General features: G+C 57.9%; 1 protein-coding gene across 1 annotated transcript in view; it reads left to right on the forward strand.

The window, feature by feature from the left end:
- Positions 1 to 6724: 6724 nt before the first annotated feature.
- The window catches only part of LOC144934407 (formin-like protein 3), a 55449-nt gene continuing 40973 nt past the window's right edge, over positions 6725 to 21200 (forward strand). The window contains exons 1-5 of the mRNA XM_078860129.1: positions 6725 to 7771; positions 17688 to 17771; positions 18725 to 18805; positions 20158 to 20231; positions 20871 to 20954. Of these exons, the coding sequence (XP_078716255.1) occupies positions 7634 to 7771; positions 17688 to 17771; positions 18725 to 18805; positions 20158 to 20231; positions 20871 to 20954 (461 nt within the window). The 5' untranslated portion in view covers positions 6725 to 7633. The remainder of the gene's footprint in view (positions 7772 to 17687; positions 17772 to 18724; positions 18806 to 20157; positions 20232 to 20870; positions 20955 to 21200) is intronic.

Here is a 21200-nt window from a genome sequence, read left to right on the forward strand (position 1 = left end):
CCTAGGGGTGCAATCGACGCGGTCCCGATACAAATAGACAATAATGAGAGTAATGGTTCCAGCAACAACGCCCACGGAAGCGGTGACTCCTGGCGACTGGCTACGGGAGCTGGTGGCGGGGATCACGGGGGCCACGTCGCTAGTGGAAGGGAAGGTAAACGGAATGCGTACCCGAATCCTGCTGGACACGGGGACGGTGGCCTCGCTCGTGAGCGCAGCGCACTGCAGCGCGATCGGGGTCGACGTGTGTCACCTGCAGGCCCCGGACCGCGCGCTGCACACGGCAAGCGGAGCCGGAATGGGGCTACTGGGGAGAGCCACCCTAGAGGTCCGCATAGGCAGCCAGGTGTGCACCCAGGAGTTCTACATGTCAAGTGTGTTGTGTCACGAGTGTATTTCAGGTACCGACCTCCTAGAAAAGCTGGGACTCAACGTGCAACCCCGCCAGCGATGTGCCACCATGGAGAGCAGCGGCGAGCGGATTCCGTTCCTGGGACGAGAGCCGACGCGCCCCCGCTTCGCACCTGTGGCCGCTATCCTGGCGATGGCAGTCACCATCGGGCCGCTCACCGAGATGCTGGTGCCGGTGGCAACATCCCCCACTGACCCCGCGCTCCGACCATCGGGTGAGGTAATGCTAACTCCTCACCCGGAGTTGACAAAACGATATGGGGTCGTGGGATCCGCCACGTTGGTGAACACAGATGGGGACCGATTGTTTATACGGATGTTTAACCCTCACAGTACCCCAGCGATACTGCGACGGCGCACCCCGATAGCCACCGTACACCCCCTGCACGCACGCCACTCTGACGACTCGGTATTCGCACTCTGGGCTGAGAACACCGGTCGTCCTGAGGGTGACCAGGACCTGGCCTGGTGAGTCGGCCCGACTCCCCGAGCCGAGGTCGTTCCCCTGCTCGACGCGTTACATGTACCTTGGGCAGATTTACCTAGGGGAGAGGCCGATCAGCTGCGCGAGTTACTGCAGGAGTATGCCGACGTGTTCAGTGAACACGACTCGGACGTGGGTCGGACCGACCTTGTTAAGCACCAAATTGACACCGGTGCAGCCCGACCCATCAAACTCCCGGCGTACTGAGTGGGGGCACCCGAACGCGCCCAGATCAAAGAGGCGGTCGGGGACATGCTTTGCGATAACATAATTCAGCCCTCGGCGAGCCCCTGGTCGGCCCCGGTGGTACTAGTAACGAAAAAGGATGGGTCAACCCGGTTCTGCGTCGATTACCATAAATTGAACGCAGTCACGCTCGGCGACACCTTCCCCATACCCCGCATCGACGACAATTTTGAAAACCTTCGCATGAGCGCGATATTTCTCCACCCTCGATCTCGCGTCTGGGTATTGGCAGGTGGAGATGACAGAGGAAGATTGGCCGAAAATCGCATTCACCACCCCGATGGGACTATTCGAGTTTCGAGTACTCCCGTTCGGACTCACCAATGCGCCCGCGACGTTCCAGCGGCTGATGGAGTTAGTGATGTGGGGCTTGCAATGGGAACAGTGCCTGATTTACCTGGATGATGTGATAGTGTTCAGTAGATCTCTGTCTGAGCACTGGTCGAGGTTACGGGAGGTGTTCCAGCGATTGCGAGCGGCTCAACTCAAGCTCAAGCCGTGTAAGTGTTACATCGCACAACGCGAGGTGGGGTACCTCGGACATCACGTCAGCAAGGCAGGGGTGCGCACCGATCCGGAGAAGGTACGCGCCGTAGTGGAGTGGTCACGGCCAAGGAATCTGATGGAGATCAGATCATTTTTGGGGCTCGCCACCTATTATCGTCGATTTGTAAAGGGATTCACGTGCGAGGTTGCACGCCCCCTCACCCAACTCACTTCCCCTAAGCACCCCTATCAGTGGACGGGGGCTTGCCAGATGGCCTTCACCACTCTCAAAAATCACCTCACCCACGCCCCCACCCTCGCTTTCCCCGATTTTACCACCGATTTTATTTTGGACACCGACACAGGTGCAGGATGGGACGGAACGAGTCATCGCGTACGCCAGCCAGACCTTGAGTGGGGCCGAGCTGAACTATTGCGTGACCCGCCAAGAGTTGTACGCCGTGATTTTCGCATGTAAGCAGTTCTGGCCGTATTTGTACGGCAGGAAATGTCGCGTACGCACTGACCATTATGCTCTGCAGTTTCTTCTTACATTCAAGGAGCCGCGGGGGCAGATGGCCCGGTGGCTGGCGCAGTTGCAGGAGTACAACCTGCAAATCGAGTATCGGGCTGGCCGGACGCATGCAAACGCGGGACGCCTTATCGAGGCAGCCCACGATGTACGCCGAGCCAAGGCCGGAGGAGGCCTGCCGGCAGGCCACTAACCCCCCCCCCAGCGAGAGAGAGTGCGGTGTGCGCCACAGAGACCCTTACAGGTGGCACCGAGGATCCCGTCGACCGCCCGGCAAGCACGGGACCCACGGCTCGGGACCCAGCGGACTACCCCGCCCCGATCGGACGGATCCAGGAGGACGTCGGCTGCGCCTTCCCGAGCCTGAACGACGAGCAACTGAGACAGACCCAGCAGCAGGATCCGGATCTGGCGGCGGTGGAGGCGGCACTGCAGGAGGAAAAGAGCACCCTACCAGGACCCTGGAGCAGTTTGTATGCCCGGTTATGTGTGCAGAACGGGGTGGTACGGGAGTTAACCGAGGCCGGCCAGCCGGGGTGCATCTGTGTTCCTGCCCAGGTGCGACCCCAGCTGCTGCGGCTGGTGCATGACCACCCGCTCGGGGGCCATGACGGGGAACGATGCACTCGGGAGACCCTGCGTCGCCAGTATCTCTGGCCCAAATTGGCACAAGACGTGGCCGCCTGGATACAGGGCTGCCGCGCTTGTCAGCAGTGCGGGCTGAAACCGGCACGATATCAGGTACCCCTAAGGCCGTTCCGCGTCAGCCGCATGAACCAGCTGGTCGGGATCGACCTACAGGGGCCATTCCCACGATTCCATCGAGGCAACCGGTATATCCTCGTAGTGGTGGAGTATTTCACCCGCTACCCTGTGGCAGTGGCCATCCCTGACAAAACGGCCCTGGTAGTGGCCCGGGCATTCATGGAGCAGTACGTACTTAAGCATGGGATCCCCGAACGAGTCCTCACCAACCAGGGTAGTGAGTTCGAGGCCGAATTGTTCCAAGCGCTATGCCGAGAGTTTGGAATCCGGAAGGACCGAACCACAGCCTACCACCCCCAAGCGAACGGTATGGTGGAGCGCATGAATCAGACCTTAGCGGGGAAGCTCAAACGTATGGCGGCCGCAAATCAACGGGATTGGGATGAACACCTCCCCTACGCCCTATTCGCCTACACCACCACTGTACACACATCGACGGGACAAACCCCGTTCCTAATGATGTTTGGCCGTGAGTCTCGTTTACCCGCAGATCTGCTGTTCGGCGTTCCCCCACCCCAAACGGAGGAAGGGAGCCGCCCCGTCGAGCACCTGATGGAGACCCTACGAGGGGCCCGGGACCGGGCCTACCCGCAGGGGGAGGCCGCGCATCGGCGACAGGAGCAGAGCACCCGACCCCGCGTGGAGCCCCCCTTCTTCTCGACAGGCGAAAAAGTGTGGCTACACACCCCTCGCGTCGGGACCGGACAGGTGGGGAAGCTGACGACCTACTGGCGGGGACCTTGGACTGTGGTACTGCAGATCTTTCCCTGGACGGTATTGATCCAGGATGGAGAGAGGGGGCGCGAAACGGTGGTCAACGTCCGCCGCTTAAAACCATGGAGGGCAGCCCCGGCAGGGGAGAACCCCGCCGCCAGAGCACCGCGAACCCACGGGGCCCCCACACCACCCGGGCTCGAGGGCTTCGCGCGCTACATGGGCCCCGCCGGACCCGCAGCCCAGAGGCGTCCCGGCCCCGCCCGGGGACGGCGCGGACGACGGCCCCTAAACCCTTCTGCTTCTGAGTTTGTACCCCAGCCCGCAGGTGCCGAGGGACAGGGAGAGCCGTTGGAGTGGAGGAGAAGACCACCGCAGGAGCTACAGAGGACGGAGCCACCCACCCCGAGACCAGCCACAAGGTCCGGACGGACCCCCCGGACCCCGTAGCGTTTCCTCATGAGCGCGGCCCAAGCAAGGTGCTCCAGTCAACCCGGGACGGGGACCGGCACCTCGGGGGGCTATGTGATGCCGCCGCCACGAAGCCGCTCGGCGGGCGCCCCATCTCCGACCTCGCCACCACCAAGTGACGGAGCCGACCCCCGCGTCCCCCCACCTCACCTCACATAAACACACCCGCACACATCCCCACCCCACCATAGAGCTCCGAGGGGAAGTCACCTGGCCGACCGGTTTTAATCCGAGAAGCCCTTATCGGGATCACCTTCACGGTTTCTGGCGACCAGGGAATTGGACGACCTCCCCCGATGCTACTTCGCGGCGCTGTGACCAGCATTAAGATTGCATGGACGCGGCGAGGGGCCACTCGGCCACTGCGGTTGAAACGCACCCCCCACACCCACACACGTATCGACGAGGCAGGCAGGGGAGGGACGGGACGGCATAATTAGCATGACAACAGGGGCTCTTGCGCGTAGTCGCTGATGGTTAGGATAATTACGCTCGAGCGCGTAGGCACCATTATTAGGGAAATTAGAGAAGTTAAAGGGTAAAAGCTGGAATTACGAATAAGCGGAGGTACGCGGAGGTCTGTGCATAAAATCCCACGGCAAGCCTGTGTGATGGACACCGCGACCTAATTGGCATGACAAAGGCATGCACCGGCGCAGTCAAGCCGACCACCCATTGTGATGGGGAGGCATGAGAATGGAGCTGATTAGAATATGCGCCGCGCATAAACGCGGGAAGGAGTGAAGAGTGCTGGGGGAGGCGGAGCCCTGGGACGGGGAGATAGGATAAAAAGCGAAGGTAGCAAGGTAGAGGTGGTCTCACTCCAAGAAGCCAGCGGTCAAGACAGCTCCCAGCTTTGCCCTCCGGACGTCCGTACGACGTGTCGAGACGAGCAGCGAGGAAAGCCCACGGGACGCCGGATACTTCGAACCGTGAGTAAGAAGGTGAAAGAGTATCGTAAGCAAATAAATAGGGAATAGGCCCAGGGGCATCATAGTAGGCCAGCCTCGTCGGGGATGCATGAGGGAGAGACCCCGGGGGCCAACGGCCCCCACACATATACTCCCATATCCTGCCCCATTAGTCGTTTCGTTGAATGCTATTTTAATTGTTAAAACAACCAATATATAAAAGTATGAAGTATAAAATATAAAACCCAAGTTGTGAGATAATACGTATAATGAATAAATATTTTATTTTTAAATAAACTTTTATTTTTAAAATAAATTTGTTCCTGTCCACACATTTGCCCTGTGTGGCTGCTGGTATCTTGCGCCTGCCTATTGGTGGTGCATCTCTGTTGTAATTGTGGTTGTGTGGTGCAGATGGCTCCTGCACCAACAACAACAACCACAACATCAGCAGCAGCAGCCCAGGAGTTGGCGGGCCACGTGATTACCCCGTCACCAATGTGTCTACCGTTTGTGCAATCCAATGGGAAGGGGTTCTCTTGTATACAAAGACAGCGATCCCCCGTGTAGCCTTTAACAGACTGTAGGGGCAAGTGCTGTTAGCGAGTAGCACCTATGAAGGCCGGCACGGCACATGAGGCAGTGGGTGGACAGAACCACCCCCGACCGCCTTTGTCTCCCCAGTGGCGATGTTTCCGCACAAGGTACTTCTTTGAGGCTGAGTCGACCTAGGGGAGGCCCAGGACCGGTTCAGATAATTGTCGCCAATATTGCACAAGCTCGTCGTCATTGGTATACACTGTATGCCGCTGCATTGCCCTCTGCTGCCCGCCGCGGACCCACCTCACAGCAGCCTGCAATGCGTGCGAGGTGCCTGGTGCTCGCATATCTGCAGCAAGCAAGCAGGCTCTCAAACCTGCCAAGCCTGCTTAGCTTCTCAAACCCGGGGAGAGCGGGCGTGATCTGATCATCAGAGGACTGCTCCACGCTTAATTTCAGCCGGAACAGCAGGAATTTTGTTTCGGGAATTACTTTGGCACGTCACATCCATCGCGCCTCATCCTTCTGTATGTTGAACTTCTTTCGCACCTGCATGTATGTAGGTAGCCAACCGCGCTAATGTTATGAACATGTTCCTATGATTAAAGTATTGTACTATTAATATAGGATTATTGTGGATAGGCGTACCTGGTACTCTAGTGGAAGTGCATTATTGACACGTGTAGTTGTATATCGTGTTTGCGCAAATTGCGTCTCGTAGTCGCCGAGGAATCCCAGACACGAGCTGGCGGGCAGCAGCAGTCGCCAGGCAGCGATGAGCCGGCGCTACCAACAATTGCCCAAGCTCCGCGGCCCTCTACGTATATTAAGCTGTTTTCATTCACTTGTCGGGGGGTTGATGTGCGCGTGGGAACACCCCTGGAGCCTTTCGCCGATAATCCTCACGACTCCCAAGCCGGTCTGGCAGCGTGAGCGAAAACGTATTCCCTGGGTACGCGACGTATTAGTGAGAAATAATGATGCATTCGCTGTGATGTTGGAGCTTAAACAAAATAAGGAAGGGGGGGTGTGAGGTCGGGGTTGAGGGGGCAGAAGCAGCAATTGGACGACGGCACGGGGCCTCTCCGCCGCCTCTGACGATGCTGCGTAATGCAGCTGATTAATTCATGAGCGTTGATGCCCCGAGCCATCAAATCGCGTGGCCGCGTCGCCCACCCCTCCCCACCCAAAACACAAATGGCAGCGTGTCTCAATCGAGCATGCATCACCTGCTTCGTCACCACCACTATCACCACCATCATCACCACCACCACCACCCGCACTTTACCAACGCTGAAGGGCCTCGTGGGGCCAGCCTCGCTCCCATTACGTCATGGCAGCTCCCCTTCTCTCTCTCTCCTTCTCGCTCGCTCTCTACCTCAGACACGCTCACGATCGGCGCGACCGGGAAATCTGCTGGGTGCACGGCGCCCGGGGCAGGGGGAGAGTGACGGAGGCAGAAAGGGAGAGAGAGAGAGCGGAGATAGACACACCCGCAGCCTCATTCACTTCATTCCCACGAAATAAAATAATAATTAAGCGCCTCCCCGCGTCTCCCCCGCCTCCTGCATCCCCGGCTGCATCCCCACGCCTCCCCACCCAACACAGTCACGGCGCCCACGAGAACTGCTCCCTTCTGCCTTCTCTCCGCTCTTCCTTCTCTCCCTGCTCCCGCTCTCTGCCGCCCGCGTCCTCTACGCCATGCGCCAGCTGCTGTAGGTAGGGGCGCGTCACCTCGGAAAGATGGGGCGCGCGCGCTGCGCTCTATCGCACAGGCATGGCCCTGTCGGGGAAACGTGGAATGGGCGCGAAGGCGAGTATAACCTGTAGCCGTGATATAAGAAGAGGAAGCAGGAGGAGGAGGAGGCGGAGGTTTGGATGTCGCTCTGTGACACGGGATGCTGATCCCGCATTAGCGCCTCCTCTGTCGGGCGAGGTTCTCAGATCTCGCGCGGCTGCTCACTTGCGCTGTCCCGGGTGCTGCTCCCCTGGGAGCCGCTGGGCGCCGCTTGGAGCTCCTGACAGTCGCCGGGGAGCCGCTGTGGGGGGAGGCGCGCGGGAGGTGGTGCCGCCATGGGGAGCGCCAGCAGCGCCGAGGTGACCGCGAGCGGCAGCGGCAGCCCCGACACGCGCAGCCTGCACGGGACGCCGCCGCGACGCCTGCCCGTGCCCAGCCCCGAGGACCTGGAGGCGCGGTTCTCCGCGGTGCTGGTGAGGCCGTCGCGTGGCGGAGGAGCAACGATCGAGCAGCGAGTGGTGGTGGTGGGGGGGGGGGCAGCGTAGGCCCGCGTGTCGCGCGCGATGGTGGCGCAAGTGACACGACAAAGTAGAAAGTCACAGAGTGCGACTGACTGCACGATGTTGTATTGGGATGTGCGCGTCTGCGTGTGGTTACGCGCGTGTGGTATTGTCGATCGGTTGTTTGTCTTTGTGGGTGTCTGCGGGTGACGTATTTGCGTGTCGGGGTTTATGAGCTTGTGAGGGTGAATGTAGGCAAACTGCATTATCTTTTCATCAGCTGGGGAACGCTGTGTGGAAGCTACCTGGTCTATCACTCCGACGAAGCTCCAGTTTCTTCTCGGCCACAGTTTGTGCCCTCCCTTGTTTGTATGCTTGCGATATGTGGAGTCCTTTTCAAGGGACATCTACGCCAGTTTGAAACATTCAGGCTGGCCTGCCTACGATCCGTACACATGCATTCATCCTAGTTTCAACCAGGTTGGATTGTGAGAAGCTCACAGATTTTTGAAAGGTCAGGACACAATCCTCTCAGTGAGCACCTCCGGCAGGCGGAGACTGCGTTGTCTGGATCATGTAGCCCGCATGCGCAAGCGGCTTCTGTTTGGCGGGATAGAGGGGGCTAAACGGGCGCGACACGGGATAGAGAGCGGGGATCGGCTGATGCGGTACAGGAGGATCTGGAGCTGAGTGGACTTGCAGATGGCCGGTGCCAGCGGTCTCAAGATTAGCCTCTGTGGAGGCGGTTTGTGAAGGACGTTGCTAGGCAGTTGGAGGAAGTCGCCCTCCAACAACAACGGAGGGTGGAGGAGCGGCGCTCACAACAACGAGCGGAGTGCCGGGCGCATAAGATACAGCAAGTTGACAGAGTAGGAGCACAGGTAGTGTATCTGCCAGTCATCTCAGTCAGCCAACCCATGTCACCTGGGCCTGTCTCGTGACCTCCTGCCAGCAGAGAGCCATCAACACTTAACGTGGCCTCAAAGTGCACCTAGCCTGGTACACGCGCGAAAGTGACCTCGCTGCTTCTTAGTGGCGAATGGCGGCTGTCGGTACGGGTTTAGGTGTGTTTGGGCTTCTCTGCTCGTTCTCCGATTAATCACAGTGTGTGTGTGTGTGCGGAGCAGTGGCAACACGAATCCGACAATCTGAGTTCGATTCACGGCACGGCAAACATCAGTGGCGAGTGGTATAAGAACCGGCCCTTGCGATCCCCGAGTTGGACTCGGCGTAGGTAACTCAAGCCGCCGCACAGATAGATGCAATAATGCGTTGGTGTACTGTCCTCTCTTCCGAGTGCGACTCTACAACAGCTGATATTCCCACGCAAGCAGTCTCCTCTATTCACGTCAGAACCAGGCTCCCACCCACCCCTGCTCGAGAAAATCGTACGCTGTCGAAATGTGACGACACGTGTATATTTGCAGAAGGTATTTGTGTACTTAAGGGTCACGAGCAAACGAGGCTCATCCTGGTCTCTCGGGATCTCACCTGGTTGACAAAATAAACGTGACGGTGTGAGTGGGTGGGCGTCACTGAACACGTGTGTGTGTGTGTGACTTTGCAGGTGTGTTTCTCTGTGGGTGTCTATGTGTGCACTGGATTGTCTCTCTTGGTGAGTGTGTGGCAGTGTATATGTTTTGGGGTAGCGGGGGCGGTGTGTGCGTTTGTTTATATTTACCGTGGATGCTTGTGTCTTTGTCTTTGTGGGGAGCGGTTGTGTAGCGGTCAGCGCTACACAACAGCTACGAACCCGGCGCCCGAGTTCGATTCCCGCTCACGGCTGACACCAGTGACGATTATATAAACCGGTCTTGGGCCTCAAAGGAGTATCTGGTGCGATGCGTAAATATCACCACGAGGGAGACAAAGGCGGCCGGGCGTGGTGTTGGCCACCCACCCACCGCCTCGTGTGCTGTGCCGGCCTTCATAGCACACTGCATCAATAGTCTGTTAATGCTATACAGAGGATATTCGTTTTGTGTGCACGATTATGCGTGTGGGGAGCAGTGGCACTGTGATTAGCGCACTGCACTATGAACCCGGCGAACCCAATTCAAGTCCGACTCACAATGAATCAGGGCGACTCTGCCTTAACTGGGCACCTGGTGTGGTGTGTAGTACACATGAGCACTGGAGTGACAAAGGCGGCCGGGCGTAGTGCTGGCCACCCACCCCATTCACCTGCCGGTGGCGGCCTTCATCAGTGCTGGCTAACAGCGAGTGCATTGTCTGTGGAGAGAGAAACGTATTCACGGCGCGAAGCTGCGAGCGAATGTGCTACCACATCTCGGTCTTCGCGTCCCAGTCTCGTCGTCGCTGTTGTTGTTGCTGTTGCTTCTGCTGCTGCGTTCTCACAACCACAACGCGATGCCGCTGAAGGGGAGAGGCTTCGCTGGAGCACAGCGCTCACTCGGCGCGGCGCGGTTTGAAATCGCGAGGAGCGTGGCACGTGGCTTCGTCGCGTCGAGGTGTCGATAAAAAGTCAAAGGCCACCCGACCCCGCGTACAGGCCGCTACTGTGTTCACGCACCACGGACCCCCCCCCCCCCCCCCGATTGTAAAGTCGCCGGGTAACTGGCCGAGCGGCATCATCCGTGCAACAAATCAAAATACTGTCAACTTAAAGACTAAGTTTGGCCGTTGAGCAAAGTGCTGTGAGCGAGTAAATTTTAAGGTTGACTCGGCCTTAAAGTAAATAAATATCAGCACCTGGCCAAACCACCGACTCGTGCACTGCTGATCCGACATTAATACGGGCTCTCTCGCAAAACTTGCCCCAGCAGTCTGAGGTTATAGGTGGTGTGTTTGTCTCATACGTGGGTATATACGCGCACACGTGCACGCGCACACACACGAGCCGGTTAAAGAGACATGCCAGTGAATTGACGTTCTGTCGACGTATGTTTTCAACGTCGTTGTCGTAGTAATCGCGTTCGAACGACAAATACATATTTAGCAGGCTTACGTTTCGGGCGATGGACCTTCAGAGCACTGAAAATGCCAACGTTGATGAGGTTTTATTTATTTGCGCCTGTACACCGATGTCAACACAGTCTCGTATGGCTTATGTCACGGCTTGACAAGTCCAAGCCAAATTGTCCAGGACAAAAGCATGGCTGGCTGTTATTATTTTGACTGCGCTGAGTCTAAGCGGCGTGTGAGCGTTGGACGCACAGATACGACGTCTGTGGGCTACCAGGACAGTCAAGACACCAAGTGAGGCCTGGACGGAGAGGCATACAGAGAAGCACAGGTATACAGAGAGACACACACACAAACAAAAAACAAAGATTCCCCGTATAGCCTTAACAGACTGTCGGGGCAAGTGCTGTTCGCAAGCACCTATGAAGGTCGGCACGGCACACGAGGGGGTGGGTGGCCAGCACCACGCCCGGTCGCCTTTGTCTCCCGAGTGGTGATGTTTACGCACCGCACCGGGTGCTCATTTGAGACTGAATCGGCCTTTGGGAGACCTCGGATTGGTTCAGATAATCGTCACCGGTGTTGGCTGTGAGCGGGAATCAAACTTGGGTTAATGAGTCTGTAGCGCAGCTTGCTAACCGCTACACTACCGCCCCCCCCCACGCCACACAAAGCACACATTGACAGACTGAGAGATACAGAGAAACATACAGAAATATAACACGTAGAAAGACACAGAACACACGTAGACAGAATGATACACGCAGAAAGAGAAACACAGCAACATAAAAAACAGGCCTAGACATACAGACACGCTGAGAGACAGGCACAGAGACACGGATAGTGAGAGAACCATGAAGATAGGCACGCATCAAGGTACAGAGAGACACAGACACACGCAGGGACACTTGGGAAGCCAGATCCCGTGCAGATCCCCTCGTGGCACACGCGCACAGATGCCACGTCCAAGCCCCTGTACGTAAGACGCTCCAATGGGGACCTGCCTTTTCCCGCCACCCCATGGCACCTCGTACCCCGAGATGTAACGCGGCGACACTGAATAAAGCGGCTCTGCCGACGGGGGTGAGGAATGGTGGAGCTCTAGCAATGGGTGGGGGGAGGGGGCTCCATCATGAGCGTGCGTGTCACAAGCTGCTCGCCCGCTCCTCCCGATCCATCACGAACCTCCACTCGCCATTCGTCCCGGGGCTGAGCGCGAGGCTGTGCTGAGCGCGGGCGCCGTCCCTGTTACCATGACGAAGTTTGTTTACGCATTGACATCGTCATTGAGTCTCATGCATTGATTGCAGGAGGGGGTCCTGCCAAGTTGTCGGGGTGGGCAGGCGATGACTGCTACGTATCGTACAATCCATTTGAGAAAATTGCGGGTGATGTTTTACATTTTTTGTCAATATTTGGTCAATGACGCCAGGATGTGCTACTCTTCCGAATAACGTCGCGGGATCGTTAACCTCCACCATGGAGCAGGCGGCGCGTTGTATTATATTTTTACAGCTCACACACCCGCGGTATTAATCAGGGCTGCCGCTGTAAATTCGAACCGCAACAAGCGGCTAACGCGGTACCACTGGGCCACGTCCGTTCGCACGGAAGGAGGGGAAAGCGGTCACAGGGCAACTCCACGGGGTATCGCCGACACGTGGGTCACGTGGGTCACGCGTCCGCTGCACGCGCGCACGCCGCTGCCAACGCGACTGCCGTTCGCGGTGTCCCCAGCGGGCGTGCTCTGCGGGGTGAGAATTGTCCGTGCGATGCGATTTTAGAGAATTGCGTGGGAATGCAAATATGCTGGGGGTGGCGGCGGGGGGGGGCAGCTGTATACCTCCTCATCCTGCCAGCCAACTAACTGTTGGACAAACATGGAGGGAAAGCCACAGCCAACCTGCGGCACCTCCTCAAACAGCCTCCATGGACCTCCTTGGCTCGCATCCCATTCTGCCCTGGGCCCTTCTTTGCGAAGTCCCCAGTATAAGGCCGCGTCCTCTCAGAGACCAATGTCTCAGGTCGCCCCCATGGTTTTTTGCCGCCCCCCCCCCAACTCGTCTAATCACGGGCATGGGTTTTGCTGCGATGCTCTCTGCTGCTCACAACGTCGCCCCGCAGCAGCCTGCTGTGCAAATAAACCCATCGATGTGCCATGAAGAAGGACCATTCCCCTAAACGTCGCCTGTTATGTATCCGTTTGCTTTTAAGGCCACACACAGTGTCATTGGCGAATATGTTGAGTCTTTTATTGTTTAGCTACGCACGGTGGTGGTGGTCACCCGTTGAAGCACAGAAGAGTGCAGACTCACACTGGCGTGGATTCTGAGATCTGACGACCGCGAGTTGATTCAGCCACGCGATTCAATCTCAACAGTGGAACGCAATAGAATGCAGTCATACAATGGTCATGTAAAACCATGCGAGCGCCTTCAAGCGAAGCACAACAATAGGGTTAAATACCACGCGTACATGGGGGGGGGGGGGGGTGTAGTGATGCTGCACCACAATGCGGATGCATAAATGTCACCGCGTGGCAGGACAATTGAACGAGGATGGTCCTCGTTCCGCCACGTGGCTGTCAGCCTGCAACATCGGCTCGAGTCTGACCGAAGGGGAGGAGGCCCAGAACCGGTTCAGATAGTCGTCACCGATGTTGGCCGTGAATGCGAATCGAACTTGGGTCTCCGGGTTCGTAGCGCAAAAACAAAGACGAAGGCATACAGACAAAACAAACATACACCGCGAGAGAGACGCGCACACACACAAGTGACAAAGATCCCCCGTATAGCCTTTACAGACTGTTGGGGCAAGTTCTGTTAGCGAGCACCTATGAAGGCCGGCACGGTATACAAAGGGGTGGGTGGCCAGCACCACGCGCGGCCGCCTTTGTCTCCCTAGCGGCGATGTTTACACACCGCACCAGGTACTCATTTGAGGCTGAGTCGATCTAGGAGAGGCCCAGAAGCGGTTCAAACATTCGCCACCGATGTTGGCCGTGAATGGGAGTAAAACGTAGGTCGCCGGGTTAGTAGCGCAAAGCGCGCTAACCACGACACTACCGCTCCCCCACCCCCACCACACACACACGCGTACGCACACCTCGCGCACGATTCGCGCGGTTAGCCATGAGCGAACAGCTCTCGTCCATGCACTGGGGCAGCGGCGACTCGCGACGTGGTGGCAAGGGTTGAGCAAGCGTGTGGCCGGCGCGAGGTGCGGTGCAGATCTGTGCGGGGGGTGGTAGCCGGGCAGGATGCAAGTCGACAGTGGGGGGACGCGTGGGACGGCGCCAGAGAGTTCGAGAAGGGAGGCCGGGCCCAGGTGCGGGGCGCGACGCGGCCACGCGGTTGCGCCGGGGACGCGAGCCGACGCCGTCGCTCAGCTACCCGCCTCGACGCCCGAGGCAGTAGCCGAGTGAAGGCGCCGATCGCTGGCCCAGCCACAACGGAGTCCACTCTGCGGGTGCGATTCCGGCGAGGGAAGGCTGAGTTAGAGCGCACGTGCGAGTGTGCTCGTGTGCGCTCTGTGCGCATATGCGGTGGGTGCGTTGTACGCAAGGCTCCGTTATCACGCTTCTGTTATCATAGACGAGTCTCGCGGCTCTTTTTTTCAGGAGAGTCCTGCCCGGTTATCACAGAATGGTAAGGGCGATGTGTTGCTGTGTACCGTTGATTCCAATTGAGACATTTGTGGGTACTCATTTCTCTCTCAAATGTGGCACATTTGGACCATGGCGCCCGCACACAATGCCCCATTCTCGCGAACGACGCCATTGAATCATGAACGTGCACTGTGGAGCAGACGACGCGTATTATTGTTTTGGTTAATACACGCTGCGGTATTAACCAGGGCGGCCGTTGCAGTCGAACCGCGAACCTCCGCAAACGAGCAGTGGACGCGCTATAGAGACACGTACATGCATACTGACGCGTCATAGAGACACGTGCATACGTACTCGACGTGACACACACCGATACAAAAACACAGACACGTACATGTATGTACGTGCATCACTATCTTCATGCTAACCGTAGCGCCACCAATCCACCGAGTGATCATGTTTACTCGATTAAATGAAACATTACGCGTTTGAGGGGACACCGCTTAACGATTCGCGCACACTTGTGGAATATTCAGGCATTTGAGTTGGGGTCGGCGTGCTCCTGCGCCCTTTGCCGAACGTGCAGAACGTCGGTTGCCTCGCGTTCTGAGCTCCTCTCAAACATCCCGAAGGCACCTCGGGCGAGTCGACCCTCAGGTGTTTATTCTGTATCAGTTTACCCCGCCCGCCGTGGCCACCACCACGACGACGCGGGCTCACGTGACCCACGGGCCATCTCTGGCGACACGCGCGTGCGTGCGAGCGCGCGCGTTGTGTGGAGCGGCGGGGTAGTGGTTGGAGCACTGCGCTAAATAACCCAGCGACGCGAGCTCGATGACCATTCACGACCAGTAAATACTGGCGAATATTTGAATTGCTTCTGGGCGGTGTTGGCCACATCATTTCGCTAACAACGGCACTCGGCCAAACAGGCTGCTGTTGGCTCATAGGGAGGGGGCGGGGGAGGGGGTTATCTTTGTCTTTCGTGTTTGGGGTCGGGGTGGAGAGAGAGCCGGGGGTCACGGAGCCTGCGAGGCGCAATGCGCACGGATCTGTCCTGGGATGCGCTAAGCGCGCCCCGTGACCTCCCCCCCCCGCCCCTCCACCCACCCCCACCTCTTCGCCATGAGATGAAAGAGCAGCCGGCTGTGAAATAAACTTGGCGTGAAAAGGCGATGATGCTGCTGCTGCTGTTGTACGGGAGGGTCACCTTGATCCGAAACGAGTCTCTGGACCATTCCTCCCGGCTTGCTTTCTCTCTCTCTCTGCGAGCCACTGATGGCTGCCGATAGATTTGAGACTTGGGCTGCTTTTGTATAATTCGGAGCGTGCTTTTTCGGAATGTGCATTTCTCGGATAAGATTGTGACATCCCCACGGCACAGGCCGGAGGTGATGAACGCCTCGGGAATCGATACCGAGGCTTGCGGTGTTGTGCATTGATTGACGGTGTCTCATGACAGATCTTCCCATGCACATCTTCCTCCAGGATAGGCTACCACATCATAGAAACGGTAGATTAGGAGATATATCCACGTCTTGGATGATTGACTGACCGTCGTAATTATTTTTAATTCTTCACAACCGAAACCATAATGTCTAACTTAGCTGTCTCGTTACGGTTATCTTCTAAATAGTGTCAATGTTTTGATTATTACACATATCTCACCGGTTCTACGGTGGTAGTTTCTGTTCAGTCCTCTACTCAGGCAGGTATTTTATTTGGGTAAGAGCTCTGTGATAGCAGAAGTATTGTTCGAGGGAGATATTGAGATTAAACAAATAATGCAAACGTGTCACGCACGCGCAGTTACCTGCATCGACAAATACAAAGACCCCCCTCCCATATAACCTCATCAAACTGTTGGGGCAAGTGCTGTTAGCGAGCACCTATGAAGGCCGACACAGCACACGAGGGGGTGGGTGGCCAGCACCACGCCGTGCCGCCTTTCTCTCCCGAGTGGCGATGTTTACACATCATAACCAGGTACTCATTTGAGGGCGAGGCGACCTAGGGGGGCATAGACACAGTTACGCGCACGCACACACACACACAGTCTGTGCGCCAGTGTCAGCCAAGCCGTCACCTTGATGTACTACACGCTGGCTGCTCGCCGCGTCCATAATGGGTGTTGTCACGCCGTGTTCCCGGCGGTTCGGGGAGAGCTTGGACTGATGGGGCACGCGAAGTGGCTGCGCGCCAGCGCGCCTCCACCGGCAGCGGCGTGGAGTGGTGACTCGTGGTGGTGGTGGTGGAGGGGGCTGAGGGTGGGGGGGCCGTGGACGAGGGTTCCGTGTGCCGTGTGCCGTGATATGATCCCTCCAAGTCCTCGGGTTTAATGGAGTGTGCCCGCGTGCGCCATGCGGCACATTTAAGTGGCCGTCGGCGGCGCCTGGCCCGGTAAATCAGGGCGCGGGAGCTGTTTGTCTCGGGCTGTGACGCGACTCCCGAGCCGAGAGCTTTACGATCGTGCGGGCATCCTGCGGGGAACTGATAGCGCCCCACAGACACGCGGGGTGGCCCTCCCTACCTTCACCCACCAACCCACACCAGGCTACCCACCCCCCTCTCCCGTATTCATTTTCAGCCTCCTCGCTCTAACCTCCTCCCCTCGTGTCCAGCACTTTGCACCGCTAACACGCAGCGGATGTGAATGCAGACCCGACTTCATGTCGCCAGACTTGATGCACGATGTGTCTGCACGTGGTGTGTACGTGGTTGTTAGCCCTAGTGGGGGGCGGTCGTGTAGCTCACAGCGAACATCGGTGACGAATGTCTGAACCTATTATGGGCCTCCGCTATGTCTACTCAGACTTAAATGTGTGCCTGGTGTGGTGTGCTCGCTAAAAGTACTTGCCCCAACGGTCTGTTAAAGACAGTATGGGGGATCTTTGTTGTTAGTGTGTGTGTGTGGATTGGTAGTATCCAATGTATCCATTCCAATTATCTGAATTTCATAGGAGTCTGCATTAATGTTTGAATTGTTCCCGAACCGCCAGCATTTCGTGGTACGAAAAATCTGAATTTTCGGGGTGGAGGGATGGCGCAGCGGCCACCGCACTGCCCTACGAACCCAGCCACCTCGGTTTCCAATGCCATCCACGGCCACAACATCAGTGGCGAGTCGTATCACGCGCTATTCCGGTCCTCCCCATCGGTCGACTCAGCTGCAACTGAGTACGTGCAGCGATGGACACACATCATCATTGAGGAGACAACGGCGGATGTCGTTCTGGCGTGGTGCTGCTGACCGTCTTGTGGCCTCGCGCGCCGCTCACACCATCGCTCAGCACGCGCTGCTCATACCTGCATGGCCACACGTGCGCGTGTTGTTGTTGTTGTTGTGTGTGAATGTAGAGCTCCATGAACCTGCCTCCCGACAAAGCCAAGGCTCTGCATCAGTACGAGGACGAGAAGAAGTGGGAGCTGGTCTGCGACCAGGTGCCGCCCCCCCCCTCCACCACCACCGCCCCCCCCCTCCACCACCACCACCGCCCCCCTCCGCGATTATCGAGTACAATGTGCGCGTGCAGCCCGGTGCTCATCCACTGCTGGATGAAGGTCTCCCCACACCGTGCGGGTCGTAAGAGTTGTTGGATCGTACTTCATCACCACGCTGGTCCGTGCCGTTGAGCCTGGATAGTACTTGGATGCACGCAATGCGATGTTCAGTGGAATTAGTCTAGGCCAGGGGTGGAGTGGTGGTGCGGTGATTTGCACAATGCATTCTGAACACAGCAAACTTGAGTTGAATTATCGGCTACGGCTAACGCCTGCGACGAGGATCTGAACGTTCCATGCCCCCCCCCCCTCCCCCCGCCGCTTCCCCCACCTCTTCATCAACCCGCACTGACCATTGTGGTGAAACATGGGTAACCCCCACGACGGATACGGTCTTCATCCAGCAGTGGAATGACAAAGGGCCGAAAATTAAGGTGTCATGTCACCACGAATGTCTGAATGTAAATGTAATGAGTATCGACGCTTGCCCCTTGTGCCCTCCCCTCCATCTCCCCTCCCTCTCCGCTCTCCTCCCTCTCCCCCCCCCTCTCTCTCCCCTCCCTCTCCGCTCTCCTCCCTCTCCCTCTCCCCTCCCTCTCCCCTCCCTCTCCGCTCCCCTCCCTCTCCTCTCCCTCTCCCCTCCCTCTCCGCTCCCCTCCCTCTCCCCTCCCTCTCCCCTCCCTCTCCCCTCCCCTCCCCTCCCTCTCCCCTCCCCTCCCTCTCCGCTCCCCTCCCTCTCCCTCTCTCCTCCCTCTCCCTCTCCCCTCCCCTCCCTCTCCCTCTCCCTCTCCCCTCCCCTCCCTCTCCCCATGCCCTCCCTCTCCCCTCCCCTCCCTCTCCGCTCCCCTCCCTCTCCTCTCCCCCCCCTCTGCGCTCCGTCCCTGTGTGCGTAGGAGCGATTCCAGGTGAAGTCCGCCCCCCACGCGTGCCTCGCACAGCTCAAAGTGCACCTCAACGCGGGCCTCGCGCGCAAGGTGAGGACAATAGGGGGGGGGGGGTGGTCGTGGGGGGCCCTTCAGGAACGTACAGGGGCACGGCCTCCTTCCACAGAGCCATGGTCACGAGGGAGACTTTGTGTGGTCGTGAGGTGGGAGGGGGTGGCGGACACACGGGCGGGTCCCCCTTTAGCACAGCGGGGACACAGCGGCACAGTCCCCCCCACCCCCACCGATGAGGGGGGGGGGGAGCTCTTGCTGCTTTGGGGATCCGCTCAGAGAATGCAAACGGCCCCGGGTTTAATTGATGCCACGTTGTCTTAAACCTCACTGGCGGTCGGAAGCCACGTGACACGCGGGGTTGTTCGAATGTGACAGCTCGCACGGATCCCAATTAAACGTGATATTTGTCTTTCATTTGCCGCCTTCCTTGAACGCGATGCACGTGACTTCATCTCTGCGACAAGGCAGAGCGTCGTTTCTCTCTGAATCTTTGCCGGGCAGCTGGTGGACTCGAGGCGGCAGCGTGGGATTAAGTTGCCACTGGCATGGCGAGAAGGGACATCCGATACCGTGTAGCGGGTGTGGACATGTTTTGTCGGTTCTCGCCTACCCCTATCGAACTCCGGATGGAACGAAGCCCCCCCCCGCTCGTAGATGAACGCGCAGCCGATGAAAGTGGCCGAATTACCCTGCCCCCCCCACTCCTCCCAACCTCGATTTGACGGAAAACGTCCGGAGCTTTTCATCCCCTAAGTGGAGGGAGATTCGTTACCTGAGCCCTGGGCGTGGGAGTTCGAGTCGGCGGCTCCACACAGAGTGCCGCTCTCACAGATTGGGTTCGATCTGGGCGTAAATCACCACGGGGGGGGGGGTGGGGGTCACTCCCCGGGGGGGGGGGCTGTCCCCCTCCCCCAGGGTGGACAAACGGAGAGACGGAAGCATTTATTTAAAACAAGGTAAGTGCTTCGTAGCACGGTGGTGATGCGATGGTTCTCGCACTGTTCTACGAACCACCGCCACCTGATTTTGAATCCAATGCACGACGATCATCAGTGGCGAGCGTGGTAAATGAACCGGCCCTGCTGTGACCCCCCCCCCCCCTGCCCTAACTGACCAGCGTGGTCAAGTATGGTCAACCAACCCCTACGACCATCCCGGCCTCATCCACACAGGCTGCCGATGACATTGTCATTGCCAATGATTATCCCTCCCAACCACACCACGTTTCCTGGTAGGATCTCATGCCGGGGTTACTGGGGAGTCACTGTTTAAGACTCTATGGGGTGCCTGGGATGCCCGATGATCCCTCTCGTATTTAGCCCTTAACAGGGGAGGATGATGATGATGATCGTGATGAGTGATTCTCTCTCTCTCTCTCTGACCGGCAGTTCAAGAGGCGTGTGCAGGAGTCCACGCTGGTCTTGCGCGAGATCGAGATCTCCCTGCGGACCAACCACATCGGGTGTGACTCCGGTGTTGTGCCGCCTGCTACTGCTGTGGCCGCTATTGATGCAGCTGTGGTGGCTGCGTCTGCTTATCCTGCCGTTGCTGCTATTGCGTTTGTGGTCTCGGGAACTCATGCTGCCGCTGTGACTCCTAGTGCTGTCGCTGCAGTTTCTTCTGTTCGTGTTGCTACTTTTAATGATGCCTCTGTTACTGCTACTTTGCTTATACTGCAGCTGTGTTTGCTCATGCTGTTGCGAGTCTGGTTGATATCGCTGCTCTTCCTTCCGATATTAAGAAGCCAACAGGAGCGATGCACTTTTAAATCTTAATAGGAAAATCATTTCTTGAGAACTGCTTTTTGCGTTCGGTTTGCTGTCCTCCCCCCGCACCTCCGATTCGCACGGTCGGCTACGTACGGTGCAAACGAAGTGCAACACACATTCACGCATGCGGCGTTCGCTCGCTGACCCCTTCCCCGCCTTCTGCCAGTTGCTGAAGCAGTTTAACAATCGACTCCTCGCGATCCGCAACTTACGCTCACGCAGTCTCCACAACGTGCTCCCATCTATGGAGTGTACCCCAAATGATTGTGAAGTCCTCGCATCAACACTGGGTGCACTCCCCCCTCCCCCCCCGCGCCCCCCGCACCCCCCAGGTGGCTGCACGAGTTCCTGAACGAAGAGAACCGGGGACTCGATGTGCTCGTGGACTACCTCCACTACGCGCAGTGCTCGGGCACGTGAGTCGCCCCCCCCAACGACCCCGCGACCCCGAGCCCCCCCCCCCCTCAACTTGTGCCCAACGTCGACGTTGCCACGAGCAATCACGTGATAATTCACCACTCGCACCCCTCCTCTCATCATCATCAACGTCACCTCCGTCGTCATCGGTCTACTGCTGGATGAGGATATCCCCCAAACCCGTCACCACCAATCGGGGTCTCACGGGGTAACGATCCCTCTTGGCTCCTGCACACGACATGGAT

Source organism: Lampetra fluviatilis, chromosome 10 (assembly GCF_964198595.1).
Source record: "Lampetra fluviatilis chromosome 10, kcLamFluv1.1, whole genome shotgun sequence".
Classification (NCBI taxonomy): Eukaryota; Metazoa; Chordata; class Hyperoartia; order Petromyzontiformes; family Petromyzontidae; genus Lampetra; species Lampetra fluviatilis.